At 42.5% G+C, this 23,662-nt stretch overlaps 1 protein-coding gene across 2 annotated transcripts in view; it reads right to left on the bottom strand.

The window, feature by feature from the left end:
• Nucleotides 1–23,662, bottom strand: part of LOC119168498 (general transcription factor 3C polypeptide 3) — a 223,399-nt gene that overhangs the window by 94,362 nt on the left and 105,375 nt on the right. For both annotated transcript variants that reach the window (XM_037419903.2, XM_037419907.2), the window contains exon 10: nt 18,477–18,577. In XM_037419903.2, the coding sequence (XP_037275800.2) occupies nt 18,477–18,577 (101 nt within the window). The remainder of the gene's footprint in view (nt 1–18,476; nt 18,578–23,662) is intronic.

The raw sequence follows: 23,662 nt of genomic DNA, 5'->3' as shown, positions 1-23,662 counted from the left end.
AAAGTCTTGTACCATGTAGCGACTAATTTTCAGAACACAAAACCGCTATTCTGAACACAAAGCAATCATGACAGCCGGGCCACGCTTTCTTTCACACAGACTTGCTTAAAAATGAAAAAGGGTAATTTCTTGGTTATCTAGAAAGTGGCACCCTTGAAAATGACTGCCTATAAATGTGCTGAGAAAAGGTGGCACGCATTCCTCATTTGTCTGCAAAAGGTTTTAGTACTGCACCAGTTCAGTCACTAAACAGCAACTCAAAACAATCATCTAAAAAAAAACCTTCAGTTGGAAAGATTCGTAAATCCAGCTTCTCAGAAAGTTTGCACAGGTAAAAAACAGTACCTAATAACAATAATACTAATCTTTTATTAGCATTTTGAAAAAGCATCACAGAAATACAAGAATGGCCTGCCAAAAGCTCACTGGGCTTGAAGGGCAGAGCCAACAGACAGCAGACCACAAGACGTAATATATATATATGAGACCACATAGATGCAGACACTTTTTATTCATGTATGAATGCAAAATAAAGTATGCACACGCGAAAAGCTGCCTGGTTCCCTGCCTTGCTGTGCTTGTACAGCAGTGCAAGACAAAATAAAACTGATACTAAGACAAGTTGTATCACCTAGCTTGACATTCAATTATATAATAATAGGACACCATATGATTATTGGTGATGAAAAAAGGAGAAGGAAGAAAAAAAACAAGAAAATGAAAAATAACATGACAAAGCATTATAACATCGTTATAATGCATGCAGAATAAAAAGGAGAGAGAAAAAATTTGAAAAACATGAATTATATTTTCTTTAGTGCACCACAAGCAACGCATACCCTGATGCAACATGGCAACCATTAGGTTCTTATACAGCCAATGCATTTACCCTAGGAAAAGAAGAAGTATAACCAAAGAGCTGGAGATTAATACAACGAAGAAATTGCTTTAGTTTGAATTTTGATTTAGCATAAAAAACACTCGCAGGTAGTTTATTGAAGCATGGTGTAATATCAAGTAGCTTCGAGTGCCCCGGCCATATCCGGCGGAGCAGCAAATAACCCAAAAATGGTTTTTGGGTCGAACGGTTTTTGGTTGGGACATATAGAGTCCTATATTTGTTGGCCCAAAAATGCCCCAGGACAGCCGTTCCAATAAGGAGGGCTTCCAAATCACATCATCGTAGTGATTTAAAAGGCCTGCCCCTGAGGGCAGTTGTAAATCATAGCTAATCTCTTTCAATATAGAGCGAAGGACAGAGTTTATTCTATTTTTCCAACGAATCACACAGCGATCAAATGGCGTGAACATTACAACCTAATGCTTGCAGTATCGTTTCGCGAACTGATAAAATCTAATAGTCTGTGATGTCTGAGAGACTGTCTTGAACAAACGTAAGCCAGAAGAGAATTCCAGGAGAAGTCTCTGTTGAGAAGTACACCAAGGTGTTCAACAAATAAAGGAACAGGAGCAAGAAGAACAAGATTAACAGTGAGCCGGCAGTGGGACTACTAAATTGACTTTTTCCAGTGGATTACCGAAACAAATTAGCTGTGTTTTAGAAACATTTCCATTATCACATCATTAGCGAACCAGTTCATCAAACTTATCGCAGCATCTTGCAAAAGGTAAACTGCTTCTGGAAAGCAAGAATGCCAGGACAAAATGACCGTGTCGTCAACATATTGAAATATGCTAGTAGATACAGCTGCGGCAATATCATTACCTTGTAAGCTGAAAATATGTGGACTTAATATTGACTTTAAATTCCTAGAGCCCATCGGGAGTCACAAATGCAGTTTTCTCATAGTCGCCCTCGTCAATTTCAATTTGCCAGGACCCTGATTTGAGATCTAATGATGTAAAGAAGCAGGCACAGCGTAGATGGTCTAAGGTGTCATCAATCCGAGGCAGAAGATAAACGTCTGGCTTTGTGACTTTGTTAAGCTGTCTGTATTCAACGTAGAAGCGCAGTGTGTAGTCATTTTTCTTTTCTACAACAACAGGCGATGCTCACAGCCTTGCTGAAAGTTGAATCAAGTCATCATTCATCATTTCTTGAACTTGATGCTTAATCACGTGTCTTTTCCTTGGGGACACACGGTATGGACGTTGGCTAAGAGGCCGCCGTCTCCTTGGTGACAATACGGTGTTTGGTAACGGTAGTACGTTGAACCTTCGATGCTGTAGAAAAGCAATTTGAAAATTATGTCACAAGGTTTAGAAGCCGCTCTTTTCGTGAATCTGGCAAGTCTGGATTAACGTGATTGAAGCTGCCCAGCTCAGCACAAGCTTTTGCATTCGGCGAACTCTTATCCAATGTGCCGACATCGAAAAAGTCGGGGATTTTAGCAAAGTGATAGTGGTGCCTCTAGAGACGTGCCAAAACTCATTGCTGAAATTGGTCAGCAGAACTCGAGAGCGTTTATTCTGTAACCGAACAAGGCCTCAGGCTATGCACATGTTTCGTTTGAGTAGCAGTAGGATATTTGCCACCGCAATACCTTCACAGTCGTTGAATTCATTCAAAACGTCGCAGGTTACCAAGGTCAACATGCTACTCTTCGGCGGTAATGTGACGTCATCGTCGACAATTCTCAAAGCATTGACGTAACTGTCGTGAGGGTTGCACGCTAAAGCATGTGCTGTGAAAAACGTCACCTGCGACTCTTGCAAGTCAATCACAGCTTCGTTATTATGCAGAAAGTCCAGTCCGAGAATCAGGCATCTCGAGCAACTTGGCAGTATTACAAAATCTCCGAGATACGTAAATCCAGGAATACCAACTTGCGCTGTGGATCGTCTCACGGTAGTGAGGAGATGGCCTCTTGCCGTACCAATCTGACACCCAGCCCACTGGGTAGAAATCTTCTTCAGCCTGCAGGCGAGGCCCATGCTCATGACGAAAGTGTCTGTTCTAGTGTTGATTAGTGCCATTGGTGCTTCGTTGTCCACGATTATCGCTCTTCATACCACGTTTGACTACATCTATACATCTTTTTGCTGCCGTCGCTGTTGTCGTAATGGAGGATCGTTCATACAGTCAGCGTCAGCGGCCTCACCTCCAAAGGTTGCTCTACTCAGTTTTCCCGACCTGCAGGACTGGGTGAGCGGCGCCTCAAGGTGCAGCATGAATACGCTGGGCTTGGTGACCTGTAGCGAGTAGGTGACGACAAGTGGGGCCTGTGCAACCGATGTTCGATATTGCAACAATATGAGATGAAGCTTTCTATTTCCTGTGGTCGCTCGCCTGATAGTGGACGAGGTGCATTTGACGAAAATCCGCGGAGACCCACACGAAAGTATGGACATATACTGTAGACGTGCCCAGCTTCCCCGGCAGTGATAACAAAGGGGCCTGCGGTCGGGTGTACGCCATATGGCACTCTTCCTCGGTCGTGCTTCGGCAACCAATGGCAGGCTGCAAGGACTGAAGCCTACCTCTATTTGATGAGCGCAACGCTAATTGGGGTGCAACAAACTGCATAAACTGCACGATGGAGCACGTCCCACTGCTTCTGCGTAGCTAATTTCAATGCAGTGCCACTGTTGTGGTGCCACGTACTGTTGGAGAGCATGAACAGCTTGTCGTAGTTCAGCGCGTCCCATCTCCACAACGGAGAGCTGACCTACAGGTGAAGCAGTCACCTGCATCTTTTGTAGCTCCTCCTTGATGGCAGCTCTGAGGAGCTCTCGCAATGGGCTGATATCATTGCTGAGAGTGACAGAAATCACCTCGCTTGGATTTACACCAAAACGGTTATACTGCCTGGCACGCTGTTGAAGGGCCAGGCCGTGGCAGTGCCTTTTTCAGAGCCATGGCAGTGCCTTCTGTGTCACAGGAGGGTTTCAAATCAGGCTGGCTGTCACAAACTTTGGGTGAGGCCCCGCCGATCCAACAATCAATGTGCAGCAGACTCGCAGGCTTCCACTTTGTGCTTCGGCCTGCAATGCCTGAAAGGCCTCAAAGTGGCACATCTCAAATTTATTAGCAGGTTCGTTGACCCTTGCGGGATTGCACATGTGGTGATGTATGGGCCTGACCGATGCACTCATAGAGCAGACATGGACATTTGCTTAAACACAAACGACCATTTAATTAAAACAAGGGCAATGGCAAGGAGATTAGCACAAAATAACAGAGTAAAAACACTAATATGCGAATGAAAGGAACAACTACAAAACATACTACGTTCTAAAAGAATGCTACGGCAGGTACAAGTGACCACAATGCGGAATGTTAATAACATGATGGAAAGAAAAGAGGGATATAGAGAAATAATTACGAAGCGAGATCATACTTGCACTTCTGAGCTTGTCGTGCAATGCAGCGCACACAACTACAATTATTAAAAAGCTGGTTATAATATAATATAACAGTTTAAAAAAAGTCGCAATGAAGAGTTCTGTACGAACCAGGCCAGCTCTTGGTACACGTAGGAGAGTTGACAAGTGCCGCTGAAGATCTCGCCAGCTTAGTAGACGACGAGGGTGCCCGGTATTGCAGCCCTCTACATACGTTGCGCGGGTCACTCCATACTCGCTGCCTGCACAAGCCTTGCGACACTGACAATCACGCTTTTCGCTGGTTGCACGGCGATTGCCAAATGCCGATTTCAAAGCAGTCAAAACTCTTTCGGGATGTCCCGACCCTTCTTGAGGTCATCTCTTTTTCTTTGAACACATGTCTCTCCTTTCGTACAGGTGTAGGGAAGACGTGGTGGCGCCACTGCTGCGTCGTTAGTCGTTGGATATCGTCTTCCCAATATAAAAGCACCCTTCTTTGGACGATGGGGCGTGCAGTCGTTTGTGACACTGGCGAAAATCTGTTCTTTGATCTGAAGTATCTACTCTAAGTACAGTACATGCGCATCTGCACATCTACCTTCTATTTCAGAATGTGATCTTCAATCAATTTTTTTCAACTCAAAATCTAATAAATCAGCAGGTATTGACGGACTTTCCGCAGATGTGCTACACAGGAACTTTCATGCTATAAGCGTGTATAGTTAACACTTCTCGTGGACATTTGAATTATCCCAGAAGAAATGAAAACAGCTTTAGTGATACTTTTGTTCAAGAGAGCTGCACCAAATAAGTATTAAAATTACCGTTCCATATCTGTTTTACCTTGCATTTCTTAAATACGAGAAAAAAATATCCTGCAAGCTATGTTCCCGTACCTTGATGCCAATCACATAATATCAGATGCACAATATGGTTTTGTACCGGGTAAAGGCACACAAGACCTTCTATAGGATATTTTAGACGTTATAACTTCTGCTCTCGACGCTAACCAGGTGATATGTGCTCTATTCGTGTATGTTAGCAAAGCTTTTGACAGCGTGTGTCATAATCTATTAACAAAACTCTCTATGGCTGGATACTGTGACCCTTCGTTAAAATTACTTGTGAAATTTTTAGATAATAGAACACAGTATCCATACGACAGTACCCGAAAAATATAACCTCTACAAAAGCGGGAGTGCTATAGGGATCAATACTGACGCAAGGTAGGCTGGCAACTATAGTGGCCAGCCTATCAAAAGAGGATAACGAAGCAGTTCGGTGTGCGCATGCTCTGGTTTTTGTTTTTTGGCCTTTTGTACCAAAAGTAAACACCCTGTTTTGTGCCCGCGTCCCTGTGTCCTTGTAACATTTTCTGGTGGAGGTGCAGGGTGGAGTAGATGATACAATCCCCAGAGAGCACCCGAGACGCAAGTTCATTAAATAGCTCAAGCGAGCTCACCCCTGCACACCTGCGTTCTAGTGGTCGTCTCCAGTGACGCTAGCCACAGCATGATTTGCTGCCTAAATGACAGAGGACTATAAACCAAACTCCCGCAAAGGTCATTGCGCCAGCACAAGCACATCTGGTTGTCAACCAACCCAAGACGCCGAAGGCATTTCACAGAGCTGCTTTTGAAGATGCAGACGACTGGCTCGAGCGTTTCGACTGGATCACCGTCATCAACAATGGGACCCAAGAGCGCAAGCTACGCTATGTGTACTGCTTTCTCGAGGACTCCTCGAAAACGTGGTTTGAGAACCGAGAAGCAATGCTTACGTCATGGGATGAGTTTCACTAGCAGTTCCTCAAGGCCTTTGCCCGAGCAGACAAAAGACAAAAAGAAGACAGCGGAGCGTGCTATAGAGACAAGAATTCAAGGCTCTAACGAAAGGGTGACAACATACATAGAGGACTTGTATCGGCTTTTCAGGCGTGCAGAATCCTCTATGACCGAATCTGAGAAAGTTCGCCCCTAAATATGAGAACGAGTCCTAATGCTAATAGTGCCTCTATGTATAGCCTGAGTCTCTCAGTACTCATAGACTCCCAAGGTCCAGGTGCAGTGTGTAATGCCACTACAAAATGCAAAGTGCAATGCATATTTTCTTGTGAAAGCAAAAGAACTTAGGTGACAAAGCGGGTAAAACGGAAGTGGGTTGCATCCATTCTGGATGTTCATGGCAACCTAAAACGTCTTTCACAGCATCTGTGGGTTCTGTGGAACTCAGTTTGAGAAACCATATTCTGAACATCCAAGTTATAAAACCTGGAATGCTTACTTATACAGTACACTCACATTAAACAGAAATTTATAAAACTAAGCATGCCATAAAATATCAGCGTGAACAAGATGAAGCACAAGAAGAGAAGGATAGTCTACTAGCACAATTTTTGACCGCCTGAAAAGGGTGTAAACCTTTGTTCAGTAACACTACCATTGTGCTGAAATTCAAAGACAAAAGGGCACATGAACTTGCTCAAGTGTTCTTTATTACTGGCAATGATTGCATCTCTCAATAAACTTTAGTTGTTGGACAGCACACGTACTGCATCCTTTGCTTCTGCTGCTTCGCCTTGTTCAAGCTGATTTTTTCAGCATGCATCATTTCCAACTCACCCACCTCTCTACCTTACACTAAAACTAAATTTCTACATAAAGTGAACCACTGTCTCGAGTACGATTGGTTTCATATTTAAATTCCAAAGCCGTGTTCATCGCTCCGTAAATAAAACTACCATTAAGCAGAACATTATTTCATGGTCTATTCAGGCTCAATTTCATCAGTCCACTCAGCAACAAAAATTTGTCCTATCAAAGTTTGTTATATTGATCTTTAATTGTAGTTATTTATTATGTCAGCTATTCTTTGCAGAAGCGATAAACTTTGCTAAACAGTTTATCCTGGATTTATCAAACTTGGATATATTGAATAATTGGTACGCTTGTGCGAATAGTAAATTTCAGGTTCGAAGCGAATTCGAAGCGAATAGTGATTTTGGTCGTCGAATCGAATTCGAATAGAATATATGTTGCGTAAAGAACTAAACTGCATAATATATATATTTTTTAACAAGGCCTCTATGCGAGAGCTCTATTTTTTTCCCATTCAAAGCAATTGCAACAACTTCGAGAAGTAGCAGGATTTGACTTTCAATAGAATGCAAATGATAACCTGTAAAATACGTAATATTATTCATTACACCTAGAGTGTATAAGCCAGCAAAAGAAGCTTTTAAGATTAGAAAATGATCAGTCGAATCGAAGATAATATATTTATTTAAAGGAATCCTGCAACAGGTTTTCAAGTTGCCATAAAATATACTCACTAAAGAAGATTATTGCCTTATGAATTAACCGCCGCAAAAATTTTTTCAATTTTTCCAGTATGAGAGGAGGCACAAAGATAAGCTACTTGCTGCAATTGCATTCTGTCTTCTCGTCCGGACGAAAGTGCTTGAAGCAAAGTAGCAAGGAATGGCATAGGGAAAGAAAATACGTCACTTGCGTGACGTGACCCTGAGCACTTTTTCTCACTCTTCTCTTTTTTATTGAATTCGCGAATTTTCAGTGCGATCATGCATGTACACATGAACATGTCGTGGCCACACACAGCAGCTCCAGTAACGACCGAGCACCCCATGCCCAAATCAGCCAATCGATGCTACAATCGCTGTGACGAGCGATTTTTGACATTGTGGCGTGATTTGCCGAGAGAATAAAACAATTCTTATGTGACGTTGAGAATTTATTGTGCATTTAAGGTCACGTGCTGTACTATCAATATTTAGTTCACGTGTTCTCGGTAGCCTCGACTACCCATCGGAAGCATTTGCTGACCATGCTCAAAAAGTGTTGCAGGGCCCGTTTAAATTTGAAGTGGGGCTTCGCAGCAGAGCAAATTTCTCTTAAACAAATTCTTTCACGGCTTAGCACTCCTATACTGCAGTGAAGCCACCTTTACAAGCGGTTGCATGCAGTTTAGTAGACATCTATTCCTTCCTGTCGAATACTTCGAAATATTCAATTACTTAAAATTGAATGGAAGCAAATTCAAATATTCTACTATTCATTTGAATATTCAAAGCATTCAAATATTCGCACAAGCCTAATTATTCGCTATATTAAACAGTTGAAAAATCCCCTTGAACTACCAATGCAAAAGTATCAGACTGCTGCACACATATATTGAACTCCCGCACAGCGGAACGTCTGCTATATCAAACGCTACGCAACGCTGAAGCTCAAAAAATGCATTTTATCCAACAAAAGCTCATCATTTTTCCACAGCGTTATGGCAAGTTCAAATTTCTCTTCGCATGTAGGCGATGAAAAGGCGGTGTTATTCCACCATGTGGGTATGGTTTGCTGCGTGGCACTTGTGTGTGAGTGCACCGGTATGCTTGATGCGCGATCTGTAGGTTTTAACGTGTGGCCACAGTGGTCTTCAAAAAAATTGATTGCTGAGGGCACCAAGATCGAGAGTACAAAGTAACTCGCTGACCTCGTTGCAATGTTCAAATTACCTTTCTTGTGCATTCACGCATGATGACATGCAGGTCTAAAAAGCATGGCCTTCGAAATGTGCAACCTCGTGACGTATTTTAGTGTTTTCGGTTTTACATCTCGAAGGCTACACTTCTATGTTTTCACACCAAAACAGTGGCTGCCTGCTGCAAAGTCACAAGCGACATCACTAACATGTCGATGGTGGAATTCTGCTCCTTTGTTGTCAGCAAACAGCGCTGTGTTTTGTGGCGCTAGGCTTCTCGCCTCATTTCTTATACAGTCGACTCGTCTAAAAAAGAACTCGGTAGGTATCCAAAAAACTCTTCCATTTATCAAAAGTTTCATTAAAGCAAAGTGCACTTATTTAATGAACCGAAACCTTTATTTAAACCTCACCTTACTCTTGTGGATGAGTAGGAGAAAAAAAAAGAATGAAGGGTGCTTTGTTTGGCAAGCTTGAGTTGTTGCTTCAAGGTACGCACCCAAGGTACGCACCCATGTCCAACAAACTAGCCAGAAATTCTGGGCAAGCCTCAAGCTCAAAATAGCGCTGCAAAAGTTCAACAGCCTTCTTAGCTGATTTGTCTGGTGGCATCACTGCACTGGCAATATTGTCATCACATTCATCCCTGGAAGATTGATCCTCATCTTGAAATTTGGCAATCATTTCCTCGATAATCTCCTCACAGGTACAAACATTTTAATCAATTGATTTGTAGTCCTGCAGCCTGAAATGGGCAGAGGGCACGACCTGACTGAATACTGCCACAATGTCGGCATCAGCAGGGCTTTCTTATTCATCAGATACTGCTTCTTGCGCTTCAAAGCCAGCATGATGAAAGCATCTGTGTATTGTTGTTGCCTTCACTTGCTCCCAGTCATGAGCCAACATGTGGATGGCTGCCAATAAATCTATGCTGTAGCATTTCCCACTGTCTGCACAAAGCAGCATTCGATGGAGCAATTGTATGCGGTAATGAACCTTCATGTTCTGAATAACCCCTTGATCCATCGGATGGATCACTGCCATTGCATTAGCTGGCAAGAACTCCAGAGTGATGCCTTGGAGTCCTTGAACCTGACCGTAGGCTGGGCAATTATCCACAATGAAGACGGCCTTCCTGCTTTGCCTCGTAAATCTTTAGTCTTCCTCCCGAAGCCAGTTTTCGAAAATGGCTGTGGTCATCCACGCTCTGCCGTTCGCATGCTACGCAATGTAAGGGTGTAGAACGCCCTTGAAACAACGTGAGTGCCATAATTTTCTTATTACCAACAGCTTCAATTACCCACCAGCACAGTGGTGCGATCTTTACTGCATTTTCCTCTATTACAGGCTTCACTTTTGAAGGCGAGAGTCTCTGAATAAAGCGCCTTATAAAAAAGATCCATCTCGTCCACATTGAAGACGGCTCATGGGTCAAAACCCATTTAAATTTCCTTAAGCCGCCCCTGTTGCCAGTCGATGCGAATGTTCCCTGTTGACTGCAGCACTCTCACCTGAAGTTGCTTTGAAGACTAGAACATGGCGTGTTTTGAAGCAGATGAGCCATCTGTCGCTTAGAATGAAGTTCTGAACACCCATTTACATGGCAATCTCTCGAGCTTTCTGCTAGAAAATTGCTTTGTTTAAGAGTAAATCGGAATTCTGCGCACACTTGAAGCACAGAAAAAGAACTTTTTCTAGTTCTTCAGAAGGTGTCATTCGTATCTGCATCCGTATAGAGGTAAAGGTCCTGTTGTTTATAGCGCCTTCAATTTTTTCTTTGTCTTTCGAGATCTACGAGAGCATCAATTTCAGGATGTTATATTTTTTCACTACCTCCATCTCAGGCAGGTCGCTTCGATCCAGCTCCTGAATAATTTGGAACTTCTTTTCAAGTGGGAGTGCATTGTGCGGCCGCTTCCTTTTGATTGGGCTGAAATATACACCGTGTCCACCGCACCTAGCTGCACAAATAGGCCTGACACACAAGTGACTCGTAACTCGACTTCCGCAGCCAGCACAAACGAGATTGGCTACAGGATTGGCTTGTCTCGAAGTGTTGCCATGATTGTGAGATCACCTTTTGCATGAGCAAGTCTATGCTGTGTTTAGCGTTTGTGCCGTTTAACCGTAGGTGACCAATAAGCAGTGTTTGGATTAACTGATAAACTTTACTGCACAAGACACAGAAATCCAGCCATATTATTCTGTTTAGTTTCATTATTGAGGCAATTTCGTTTAAGAAAGTTTCGTTTATTGAGAGTCTACTGTAAATCCTCAGCTCAACATTAACCCGCTCACAGTGATAAAATTTTATGACTGATGCTAGGAGCGACATCGAGCAAAGCATCATTGTTTCAGACTTTGGTGCCAGGTGTCAACTTACGGCGTGTGCATCATAATTAGAGATCAGAAGTTTAGCCACGAAAAAACAAAGCTTTAGGCACTACAATAAGTCCTAAATATTGCCATTAGGACATAACTAGGTATTTTAAACTATCATTTAGGCATATATAGGCACAATGCCTAATTACTACAGCAGAGTTTTTCAGGACAAAACTTCGACTTCTAACTAACAAACACAGCAGGCAAATCTCGTGCTTTGGGAAAGAAGTTCATTTTGCATGAAAATAATTAGGAGAGAATAACCATTTGAAAAAATTTAGGTGAAAGCTAGGGTTATTGGAGAATGTGAGAAAGCCTATGAAAGCAGTGGCAAATCACCACCATCTCAAGGTTTTTGGGCATGAAGTGGTGCCTTCTTTCAGTCAGTAATTGTTTGTATGGAAAAAGAGAACGCTCGACATCCGCTGAAGTTTGTGTAGTGTTCTTGTAGTCAGGCACTTTCGACGCTCTAATTCCATCTGAAATATTCGAATCTGCTCCACTCAGAACTTCGAACACTTCTTTTAGCTCATGAAATCCTGGATTCTTTTCTAAGACAGATTTAAGCTTCGAGTTGATCCTGTCAGCGGCAGGTCCATTGGTGACAGTGGTAAAGCTCTCCTGCACACCCAAAATTAGCTCGACAGTTCGACTCAGAGGTATGTCCGAACTTTCAAGTTTCTGTATGCTTTTTTGCGAGGAAAGTAAAGTGAGCACTCAAGTATGCCAATTTAAATTCAAGCGCATCGTGGTGTAGGCCAGTCTGGGCTTTTCCCTTGGCGATGCTATCATTCACTGCAAAGCTGTTATTAACAGCTTCAACACCAGCAAAGCGTTTGTTGTAGTAGTCCACTGCCTTCAGCCAAGTTCTCCAGCGAGTAACAACGGGCTCTGGTGGAAAAAGCACATCCGGCAAAAGCTCTTCAACGAATGAATGGGTGAAGGCGCTTTAAAAAACACTGCCTTGCCTGCAGTTATTAGTTCGTTAACAGAATTGAATGACTTTCTCAACTCTTCACAGACCCAACGATTCCCAATGGCAAGGCAAGTGGCAGGCAATAATTCGAAGTAAAGTACCTTGAGATGTGCAGCTGCCTTGAGCATATAAGCTGCTGCATCTGTGTAGAGTAGCAGTACTAAGTTGCTGTGGAATCCCGAAGGGTACTGTATCCTTAAGGCAGAGTTCAAAAAGTAGGCGATTCTATCACCAATTGTTTTTTCTAGTTGTTTTGAGCATACCAAAAAAGGTGTTCAAGTCATTTTTGCATCCAGCTTTCCAACAACAAAATGTCGAAGTAATCATCCGGTCGCATCTGCCGTCTCATCCACTGAAATCCATATGTATGATTCACCGAGTTCTTGTCTGATTTTTGCTAATGTTTCCTCATACATTGGCCGCAGATACTGCTTTCAAAAAGTGGACTCTGATTGTATATTTTGTTTGCAGTACTTTTGCAAAAAATTCTTGAATGTCTTGTTTTCGATCTTGGCCCAAGGGATGTTAGCAGCGACCAATGCTTCGCATAGGTCTGCGTTGAATTCACTTCTCTTTCCTTCAGCAAAATCTTCAGGCAAGAATGGCTGTCTTAACGTTGAAGGTTCGTTGCGCAAAGCATTGGCTTTGTGCATAGTTGTTTTCTCGTGCTGCTACAGAGGACACTTTTTTTACGCGGTACTTGCGAGAATAAAAGAGCGAATTGCACAAGGAAGGTGCGCAGGATACGACGGACTTCTTTAGAGCAATTGCACTTGTACTTTTTGATGCTCCAGCAGTACGGAGGATATGACCGCGACTATCTTGGGCTTCTTAGTGGCATTGCCTAGTAATCTGTGTTTCGTTTTTGCAGGCCACGAAAGTTTGTTGACAATAGTACGCATCTGCTTCAGCCAACATGCACATCAATATATGTTTTTCATAGTCAACAACATCGAACATCAATCGAGTCAGTGGCTCCATATTGCAGTGCATGAGAACCATTAGGTATTTTCAACGTATGACAGAATAAAGCTTAATTTTCTAGACGTGCACCGTCACACATGGCAATATTGCAGACTTTGGAAATGCATTTCGTGATAAGTTGGGAGTCATTGTCGTCTATTGTCTGCTGCGTAATTGACGAACCATTCTTCATTGATTACCCTCGCTGTTAGAAGCACCTGTGCAGCTGGAAGATCTTTTTCAAGTGGTACACTGCGAGGCGCAAGTGCGAGAGCTCTGTACGTGCAAGGAAGCGTGCGGTGGAGAGAAGAAAAAACGAGGAACCTATATTTTCCGGTTCTATTTTTTGCCAGAGATCGCGCTGCTTTTTAAGTGTAGCAGTGCTACTAAGTGATGCTTGGGGAGCCTACGGTATGTCTGAACCCAACCGAGACTACGAGTTCACAGATAGCGGATATGAAAATAACAAAACAATCAATCTGAGTTCCGGTGAAATGACCACAAAATGCACATTATTTGCGCAGATTCAGGAGTTATTCGAATTGGCAGTTGCACAAGCGATGTTGGGAGCTTTATGCCTTTGCGTGTTTCAGAGTGGTCGTCAAGCACAAAATATTGTCGACTTTTCTCAAATCTTCTTACCTGCTTTCCACATGAATGGCAAAATACTGTTTCTCCATCAACAGAGTAGCACTGCGATCCTCTGGTCCATTGCCTGATGAGGACACTTTTCGGCATCTTCATCTTCGGCATTGCTCGACAGACTTCCAACAGCCGCCGTTAGGATGAACACAAGCGCTAACAAAGCTGATGTGTAGGCAGTAAGCTGCAGCGCTAGCCTAGCTTAGCTTTGGCTCGCTGGAGTACAGTCTAGCTAGCCTCCCTCATCCCAAGCTGTGCTACTCTCGAACTAAACGATAGAGATCTTCAAGGGGGAGAAGAGGGAGGGGTGGGACCCTAGGGCTAGTCTAACCTCACTACTCCTCGCTGAAGTACTCTTTAGCCCCGCTTACGCAAGCGCCGTGTGGCACTACTCTCGAACCAAGTGAAGGAAACCTTTTAGGGGTGCCCACTAGCACTATGCTAGCCCCACTTCACCTGGCTGGGGTACACTGTAGTACCGCTCACGCAAACGCACTTAGAGTCCCATCAGCCCGTTGGTAAGCGTCACATGATTCGGAGTGTATTGGACGAGTCCAGTTGTACGTTGTTGCAGTGCGTCGAACTTGGTCTGTTGTTGCATGTGCGTGTCTACTCTACGTCACACTATAATCGTGCCTTGACAGAAGCTAAAAAGTGGACAAAAAAAATTGTACACCTAACATGTGTTATTATCAGCTCACTAAGTGCTTCACGTTTTCCTCCATGTCAACGGCTCATTTCAACAAAATGAGTACTCACGAACGCAAAAAGACATTTTTAGGTGCAAACCTCTAATTAAGCACTTATAAGCCCAATAAATGTTTGATTAAAACATTTCTCGTCCTTTAGTTCATGCTTATATGTTAAATAGGTTCAAAAGAGACTCTACAAAAAAATAAGCATTTTGCCTGACGTTCCGGTCTCTAGTCAGGATTGCTGACAACGGCGTACAGTGCCTCGCGTTTTTGGGCATCATCTCGGACAGTGAGCGACTTCATCGGTGCAGATGACTTAGTTGCTTCTGCATGCATCGATGCAGAGATCATGGCTGACGTTTTCGGTGCCACGGAAATGTACCTGTGTGGTTGTCGCCGCTAACCAACCTTTTACAGCCTGCATCGGCGTTCAGCGTTAATCAACGCTGTTGTGGCCAAAGGAGCTAAATTTGCTTATTTGTAGAGATTCAATGATATTTAGGATGACTGGAACTTGGCGCCGCTAGAAGTCAGACGAATTTACGGACTATTTTCATGCGAAATAAAGTGCGGTAACTTGCAAAGTTCGCGCTTTCTTTTTTACCCTGTGAGCTAACCAGGTTAGCACTTGTTACAATTTCCTAAAACTGTTTTGAGTCCTGGAGCGCCTCAAAAAGCCTCACACAAGCATATTTTGTATTTCAAATTATCGATATATCTTGGATCGACTGTAATAAAATCTCTTGATGGAAATGCTGCGTTATTAGTCTTGTGTGAGTATTCAAATTGTTCGAATATTTGAACAAATATTACGGTACTTGAAACTGCTTCAATTGGAACTAAAATTCCTGAAAATCTTGAAGTATTCAAAATTAATAAATAAAAAGAAGTTCACATGTAAGACCTGTAAAGATGGCTTCACTGCAGTAGAGGAGTGCTAAGCCATAAAAGGACCTAGGCCCATATTCACAAACCAACCTCGGCCTTACCTCACGTTTTCCTCAACTTCCAGTACTCTCTACATACGTTATAAAGGCACAAAAATGGTAACAGGGCAAAATATAAGGAAGAGACTGGTTTATGAATACTTGTCCAATTTGTCTATCATGCACAATAAAAGTTTAAAACCGATAAGAAAAACTCGAGGAAAGGTTGAGGTTGGTTTGTGAATACAGGCCCTACTATTTAAATGTGCATCAATCTGCATGTAACCTTCGGTCAAAATATTTAAAATGAAGTGAAGGGAGTGCTAAGCCATAAGAACATCTATGCAGAAAAAATCGGCGCTGCTACAAAGCTCCACTTCAAGATTAAATGAACACATCACCCTTGCATCGAGCCATCATTTTTAAGTCAAGAAGCGTGTTTACCACTTAATTTGCTCCAAGTATTATACATTTCGAAACATAACGTGATTTGCAGGTTATCACTTGCATTCTATGAAAGTCAAATCCCGCTATTATTCAAAGTTGTTAAAAAATAAAATTTGCACAAATTTATTTTTTTAGATATTGTGCATGTTAGTTAGATCATGACCAATATGCCAATTTTTCTTGATAATGTGCAATGTGTACTACTTGAATTCGATTCGAAATTATTCGGCCGAAATCACTATTCACTTTGAATTTGCTTCAATCCTAAGCTCCACTATTCGCACAAGCCTATTTGTTACCTATAAATCGTGCCCCACAGACACGAGGCTATAAAGAGTTAAAAACACCTCTTATGCAGATGATGTTTTTACACTTAAGTTAATTCCAGTACATTTAAATCTAGATTCAACTGTAATGGGCCAGCATATTGTCATAGGGTCGTGACACTGACCAAAGAAGAAACAACTCGTCTCAAATGAAACTGTTTAGCATTTGACCAAACTTGCAGCCAGTAAATGGAAAGTTTGATTACAGCAACACACTGACTCTGATAGCAGCTAACAGAGAGTTGGCCGTCAATCAACTGGCCATCGTTTGGATGCGCCGTATTTCATACATCACACGTTGAACTTTCCAGCCTTGTCACTCGTGGTCGTATAGCTCTGGAATAATCTTGAATGTTCACGCCCTGCACGCCATCTTAGCAAAACGATCTACTACAAATGATGATGAATGTTTTCGAACACTAAGGCGTGATCTTCGCCGAGTATTGCACACAGTTTAAACTAGGCCCATCAAAATAACTTGTGTGTCAATGTTCTTAGCTTGTTGCCTCCTTTTTCTTTTCTACCCTGGCACCAAAGAGGAAGTGTGAGGAACTATAGCGTAGAAACAAAAGGCATGACTATGCTGTCGTCACTACTTCATTGGAAAAGTCTAAAACGAAGCAACACTGACTGCAATGCTCAGCGCAGCTACTGTTTGTGGATCGTGTCCCTGCAAGAGCTTCATGTTGGTACACATGATGGTATTGATGGGCACTGGTGATGCAACAGTTGCGCTACCACGTTTCCACAATGCCGCCCCAGTTACCTTTGAGAAATAGAACATATGAAAGCAAAAAAGAATTTTCAGGTTTCTGATGGCCTATATAGACAATTTGTAGACATTAACATAGGAGACTTAATAACTACTAAACCATAAAATTGCAATAAATTTAATGACTCACTCATAACAAAACAAGATTAGATTGCATGCTCATGGTAGATGTAGAGCGTAAGTCTATTAAGTTAAAATGTATGAGATGGTTGAGGGGCACAGTTCGAGAGATAGGTAAGCTAAAGGAAATCTTTCCATGGCTAAGGCCAAAAACCAGAAAGATGGCTTTGCCACTAAGAACGACACCTCTCAGGCGTATTTCATGGGTGGAAGCCGACTTTAGTGTTACAGAGCAGCCCAGGGAGCAGCGCGTATCATGGACGCTGTAATAGTTTCGATATGCTCCTTGGCATCGCCACTGCGTCAATCATGCCACCTTCCCTGCTGGTAGAAACTATCGAGGTTTCACTGAATTACCAGATAATTCCACACTCACTCACGTTGGTGTCACCACTTCTGCGGGGTGGGGGGGGAAACCACGGCCATAACAGTAATGAGACTACCACTTTAGCAAACCCCATGAACGAACCGAATTACAACGTAATCGTAATAATGATCGAACATGTGATCAAACTACACTAGCTATGGATGCGGCCGTGTCTTTTGTGTAGCCAATGCTCAGTGTTGCTTGGTTGATGATAATAATCGGCAAGATTTGGCAGTTTACACGTCCAATCGACAATTATCGTGGAAATTGTCATTTATGGTAATTGTGCACTTGAAGTTGTAAAAGACTATGTCTACTTAGGGCAGGTAATAACCGCAGAGCCGAACCAGGAGATTGAAGTAACTAGAAGAATAAGAATGGGGTGGAGCACATTCGGCAAGCACTCTCAAATTATGACAGGTAGATTGCCACTATCCCTCAAGAGGAAGGTGTATAACAGCTGTATCTTGCCGGTACTTAGCTACGAAGCAGAAACCTGGAGACTTACAAAGAGGGTTCAGCTTAAATTGAGGACGACACAGCGAGCAATGGAAAGAAAAATGGTAGGTGTAACCTTAAGAGACAAGAAGAGAGCAGAGTGAATTAGGGGACAAACGGGAGTTAAGGATATCATAGTTGAAATAAAGAAGAGGAAATGGACATGGGCCGGGCATGTAGCGCGTAGACAGGATAACCGCTGGTCATTAAGGGTAACTAACTGGATTCCCAGAGAAGGGAAGCGGGTTAGGGGGAGACAGAAGGTTAGGTGGGCAGATGAGATTAAGAAGTTTGCGGGTATAAATTGGCAGCAGCAAGCACAGGACCGGGTTAACTGGCGGAACATGGGAGAGGCCTTTGTCCTGCAGTAGACGTAGTCAGGCTGATGATGATAATGTCATTTATGCACAGCCCGGAGCAACAGGTCAAATTGGCACAGCACTTCCACCCCAGTTATTTCGTAAAAAAAAAAGTTATGCAATAGCAAAGCATAATGCAGTAAAATGTAGTGTCAGTCCTGAGCACTACATTTCTTCTAGATTTGAAAAAGCAAATGACATAAAAGCACTCCTGCGTACCTCTCAAAGGTCGCCAAGGAGTCTGTGAGCAGTTCCCCAGTGAGTTCCTTGCAGTCTTCCGGCAGTGGCAGCAGTTTCACGCCACAGTAGCTGTGCAGAACCTGCATGCAAACAAGTGTTGACCACTGGATCCCACAGAAAGCCTTTTTGACATAAGCTGTTTGCATGCTAACACCAGATCTCTCGCTCGGTGTTCTTTTTTTGATCTGGTTGTTGTGCATGCATCCATGTTTAAGATGGTTGCCATTATGTGCCACGAATCCCCAGCGACTTGCATCGCTGTCGATTCTGGGTTCGCACAGGTTTAAAAAAAGAAAATTCAAGGATATTCAGGAACTTTCAAGGCCCTATAGATGGTTTGGCCAGAGCCTGCCAGTCACTGGCAACACTGTTTGTTCACCGGAAAACCACCCTTAGAAACTGCCGGTTTTGCTTGTTTTTGCGTGGTTTTAGCATTTGTTGCTAGCCGCGGCTGCTTGTGTTCCGATGTTGTATGCTGATAAAATTATTTCCATGAAGCGCTGGCAACTGGAGCAAAGTTGTGTCAAGCCAGGATGCAGTCTACATGACTGAATTAATCTTATATGTTAGCCAAAGCATTGTTTTCCGACCGATGATGATAGAAAGAGCGCCTGCATTACAGCGATCACGCAAGAAAACAGTATTCCCACTAGGAGCACATAGGTTTGTTCTGCCCACTTCATCAAAGGCAATGTAAATCTCAGTGCAGACTAATGGCACAGAGGCGATACTCAGACGTTAGATTAGTTGAAGGCTCCCGATTACCGGGAACACATCAGTCACTGCCATCTTCCTCCCGCGGCAGATAAGCGTACTGACTCTTGAAATGGGTAGCAAAACGTAAAAGCTAATATTGGAAATCCACCGCAAAAGTGTTTACTTTATAGTTTGAGTGATATCAATGATGTATACTGTCCGAAACAACACAAGACACAAAGTAGCCGCTCTTAACATGAATCGCCGCACACTGTACGTCGTGGTGTCCTCGTTTTGTTGTCGTTACATTTGATTTCTTTGAAAGCGACGCCGGCGAATGGGCTCTCATCTTTGCTGTGCGAGCAAATGACCCATCGCCTGTCTTTCTGCCGCTAACGAATATCGCCACATTTTAGCTAATTTATCTTTTGGGTGAGAACATGAACTGTGGGTCATGAATCAAACTTGGAAGTTTGATTTATGAATAGCTTACTCGTGAAAAAACTACAATTGTTTGCGTGACCCTGCCGCCGCAGTTGACGTCATCACATCAGTACATCTTATTTTTTCTCAGCCATGCAAACACTTCGGATCGCGACCAATTTTGATCACCGATCACCGCTGATCTCTTTAAAAAGTGTCCGGTGTTACAAAGGCGCAAAAATAAGCGTTTGATCTTGAGATTGTGTGCTTAGACAAAAACACAAATATGTTCCGGGTTCAACAGAAGGAAGGTTTTTAGTAGGCTTGTGTGAATAGTTTTTATTTTAGGTTCGAAGCGAATACAAAGCGAACAGTGATTTTGGTTGAAAAATTTCTAATCGAATTCGAATAGTGTATATGACATATAAAAAAAACGGGCATATTTATCATGACCTAACTAACCTGCACAATATTTCTTTTCAATTAAGATAGGGGCTCCATGCCACTGTCATTTTGTTTCTTGCGTATCAGTTTATGCCTTTGCTTTTCTAAATCTAGGTGAATACACGTGAACTAATATACAGTAAAACATCATTAACCAAAACTTGGTTATTTAAACATCCTGCATAATTCAAAATATTTTTGCGGTCCCGTATTGCTATGTAAGTCTGCACGGTTAATTTAAAGCGACAGTCAGCACCAGTCTGGCTAATTACAAAACGTTGAGTGCCACGTGCCAATTCTCGATCCCGGTTTAGCCGCTGTAAATTTCCGGAAATGACGGCCTTAAGAGCGACAAGGCAATGCAATGTAGCGATAATAATGAGTGGCAGCAGAAGCACCCCAGCTTTGCTACTTCCAGCACAAAAAAACAAATAAAAGAAAGAAACCGACTCTTGTGGTCAACCGAAACGTGTGCTTGCGGAAAACACACAGCGATGACGCACAGGAAGTATATCGCATGTTTCTCGCAACGTCAGCACATCATGATTTACCCATTGTTTCTATCTGATATGGTAAAAAAATTTAGTAAGGACAGTTTGGCGGAACTCCGAATGTGTGTGAACCTCCGATTGCCAACAGCTCCAGCGAATTCTGTACTTGCAGTGCTGGCAGAGTTCTTGGCTGTAACACCTACTTTAAAAACAAAGTTTAAAAGCTTCAATGATCATGCTTTCCAGGCAAAAGGTATTGCGAGTTTCACCACACTGGCCATTATGAATTTCTTCATTTTACCAGAAAGAATGGGCAAATGACATCATGACGTGCTGACCGAGCAAGAAGCCAAGGACCTGCTGCTGCGTGCGACTATTGTGTTGCAGTAAAGCACGTAGTTTTCTGAAGGCGCACATTTCAATTGATCACGACAGCATTCTTCTTTTTTTCTATTTTTTTCCGGTGGGAGCAGCAATGCCTGCCATTCCTCCGTGTTTGCGGCAAAACTGACACCACCATTGCGAGAAAGCATAACCCTTGGGGCTGTGAGCTAGCCAGCACAGAAACCTTCAGCCCTGTTTACTTCTTCGAATAATTGCAAGTTCCTTGCATCCCACTTTTTTTTGTGTTGTGTTCGCTCGAAAACCCGCCTAATTTGAAGGTTTATCGCGCCCTAGTGATTTCAAATCAACGAAGTTTTACTGAATGTTTTCAAATATTTTAAATTTTCAACAATTAAGATTCAACTTAAAGCGAATTTGAATACTGCAACATTCATTCGAATATTCGAAGCAATTGAATATTCGCACAAGCCTAGTTTCTAGAGATGTTCATAGCTCTGTATATCCATAGTCGCCAGAACAATCATGTGTCAATCAGCGAGGATTTCTGCCGCGCAACAAGAAACGTGCGCAAGAAGCTTTTTGAATTCGGCAGGGCGAGTGGCGAGAAGTATACCGTCAAATACAATAAGCTTTACATCAACAAAAAGTGCTTTGTGTACTCTCCGGTGACCGACAGCGTTTGTGAGCTGCATACAAATGCGCAGAACTCATCAGAAGCTTCGTCCTCCGCTACGCATGCCGACGAAGATACGCTCTTATCCTAACAAAGTTCACCCCTCGGCTACTTATCGTAATTACTCAGTTTTATATTTTAACGTACGAAGTGTTCTTAACAAACGGGATGCATTATCTTCAATTTTTGATGACTGCGCCGCCGATGTTGTAGTGTTAACGGAAACCTGGCTTACCCCTAACATTGCAAGTGTAGAGCTGTTCGATTGTGAAAATAATTATACCATTTACAGATGTGATAGAGAAGAATCGCCAGGAGGTGGTGTACTTATAGCCGTAGCTGATTATATAGTTTCTAGCCATATAGTAATAGCATCACCTTTAGAATTTGTCTGTGTTTCCCTCCATGTCAACTATCAAAATGTCATATTTTGTGGCTGTTACCGCCCTCCGAGTGCGACGCCAGAGTTTTGCGAGCAACTGCATGATGCTTTGAATGATATTGTCAAAAGGCACCCGCATACACCTGTTTTTATTCTAGGCGATTTTAACTACTCGAAAATAAACTGGTCACTTCCTTCCTGTTCATTAAGCTCACTTTCAGCCGACAGTTTACATTTCGTGGAACTGTGCGAAGACTTTAACCTTACCCAACTCGTAACGCAACCAACAAGAATGGGCCCCAATTCATCAAATGTTCTTGATCTGATTCTCACCACTGTACCTGACCTTGTCCATTCTATTTCATATATCCCAGGCATAAGTGACCATTGTTTCGTGCACTTCAATCTAACAAGTTCTTTAAGGCGTCGGTCAAACAATTGCAAAACAATAAGAGACTACTCACGCGGCAATTATGACTCAATCAACAGTGAACTCGAATCGAATTTTGAGAGCTTTGCTGATGGCTTCTTTGATCGCAGCGTTCAACAAAACTGAAACTTGTTCAAAATGAAAGTTGAATCTTTAATCACGCGATACATTCCCACATACGTTATCAAGGGTCGCCAACGCCCCCCTTGGTTCTCAAGTGACTTAAAAAAATTGCAGAATAAAAAGAAACGGTTGTTCCGTCAGGCAAAGCAGACTAATTCGTTAGCCCGTTGGCACGTGTACAAATCTGTCCTTTCCGAATACAGAGCAGCTATCAAGGAAGCCAAGCGCGTTTTTCTTAATGATACCCTTCCTTCAATTCTTGTAACCAACCCTTCTAAGTTTTGGAAAACTGTTAAACCTAGGGAAAAGATAAACATTTCGCTTACGAACTCAGATGGGCAGCCAGTTCGCTGTGAAGAGTGTTGCATTGCATTAAATGATTTTTTTGTTACTTCTTTTTCAAGTTGTTCTGCTTCTGCGTTGCCGCAAATGCCTAGTCGTGATTTTTTACCCATGTATCCTGTTACCGTTGATGCCGTTGGAGTGCAAAATTTAATTCACAAGCTTAAGTTATCCTCTTCTTGTGGCGTAGATGAAATCAACTCAAAGTTTCTAAAAAACACTGCATTGTATTCATCAATTTACTTGTCCTTAATCTTTTCGCAATCTATTCAGACCTCCACTTTGCCGCTTGACTGGAAGGTGGGGAAGGTGGTCCCTCTGCACAAATCTGGTAACACACAGTCTCCTCTCAATTACAGACCAATTTCCCTAACCAGTGTTCCTTGTAAAATGTTAGAACATATAATTTACTCCAACCTTGTCTCATTCCTAGAATCAAATTCTTTTTTTACTCCCTACCAGCACGGATTCCGAAAAAGTTACTCATGTGAAACCCAACTTCTTTATTTTACTAATGACATAGGATCGGCTTTAGATCGCGGCTCACTTGTGCATTGCATTTTTCTTGACTTTCAAAAAGCTTTCGATAAAGTACCTCACCAATTACTCCTCCTGAAAATTAGTGCCTTAAACATTGACCCGAACATTCTTAAATGGATTGAATGCTTTCTGACTAATCGCACTCAGTTTGTAACAACTAATGGCTATAACTCACCTCTTTCTAAAGTAACATCCGGCGTACCCCAAGGTTCCGTATTAGGCCCTTTGCTCTTTCTTATATATATTAATGATCTCCCAGACAGCATTAACTCCACT

The sequence above is a fragment of the Rhipicephalus microplus genome, chromosome 3, assembly GCF_043290135.1.
Source record: "Rhipicephalus microplus isolate Deutch F79 chromosome 3, USDA_Rmic, whole genome shotgun sequence".
NCBI classification, from domain to species: domain Eukaryota; kingdom Metazoa; phylum Arthropoda; class Arachnida; order Ixodida; family Ixodidae; genus Rhipicephalus; species Rhipicephalus microplus.
The sequence above is the reverse complement of the archived record's forward strand: the minus strand, read 5'-3'. Positions and strand labels throughout refer to the sequence as shown.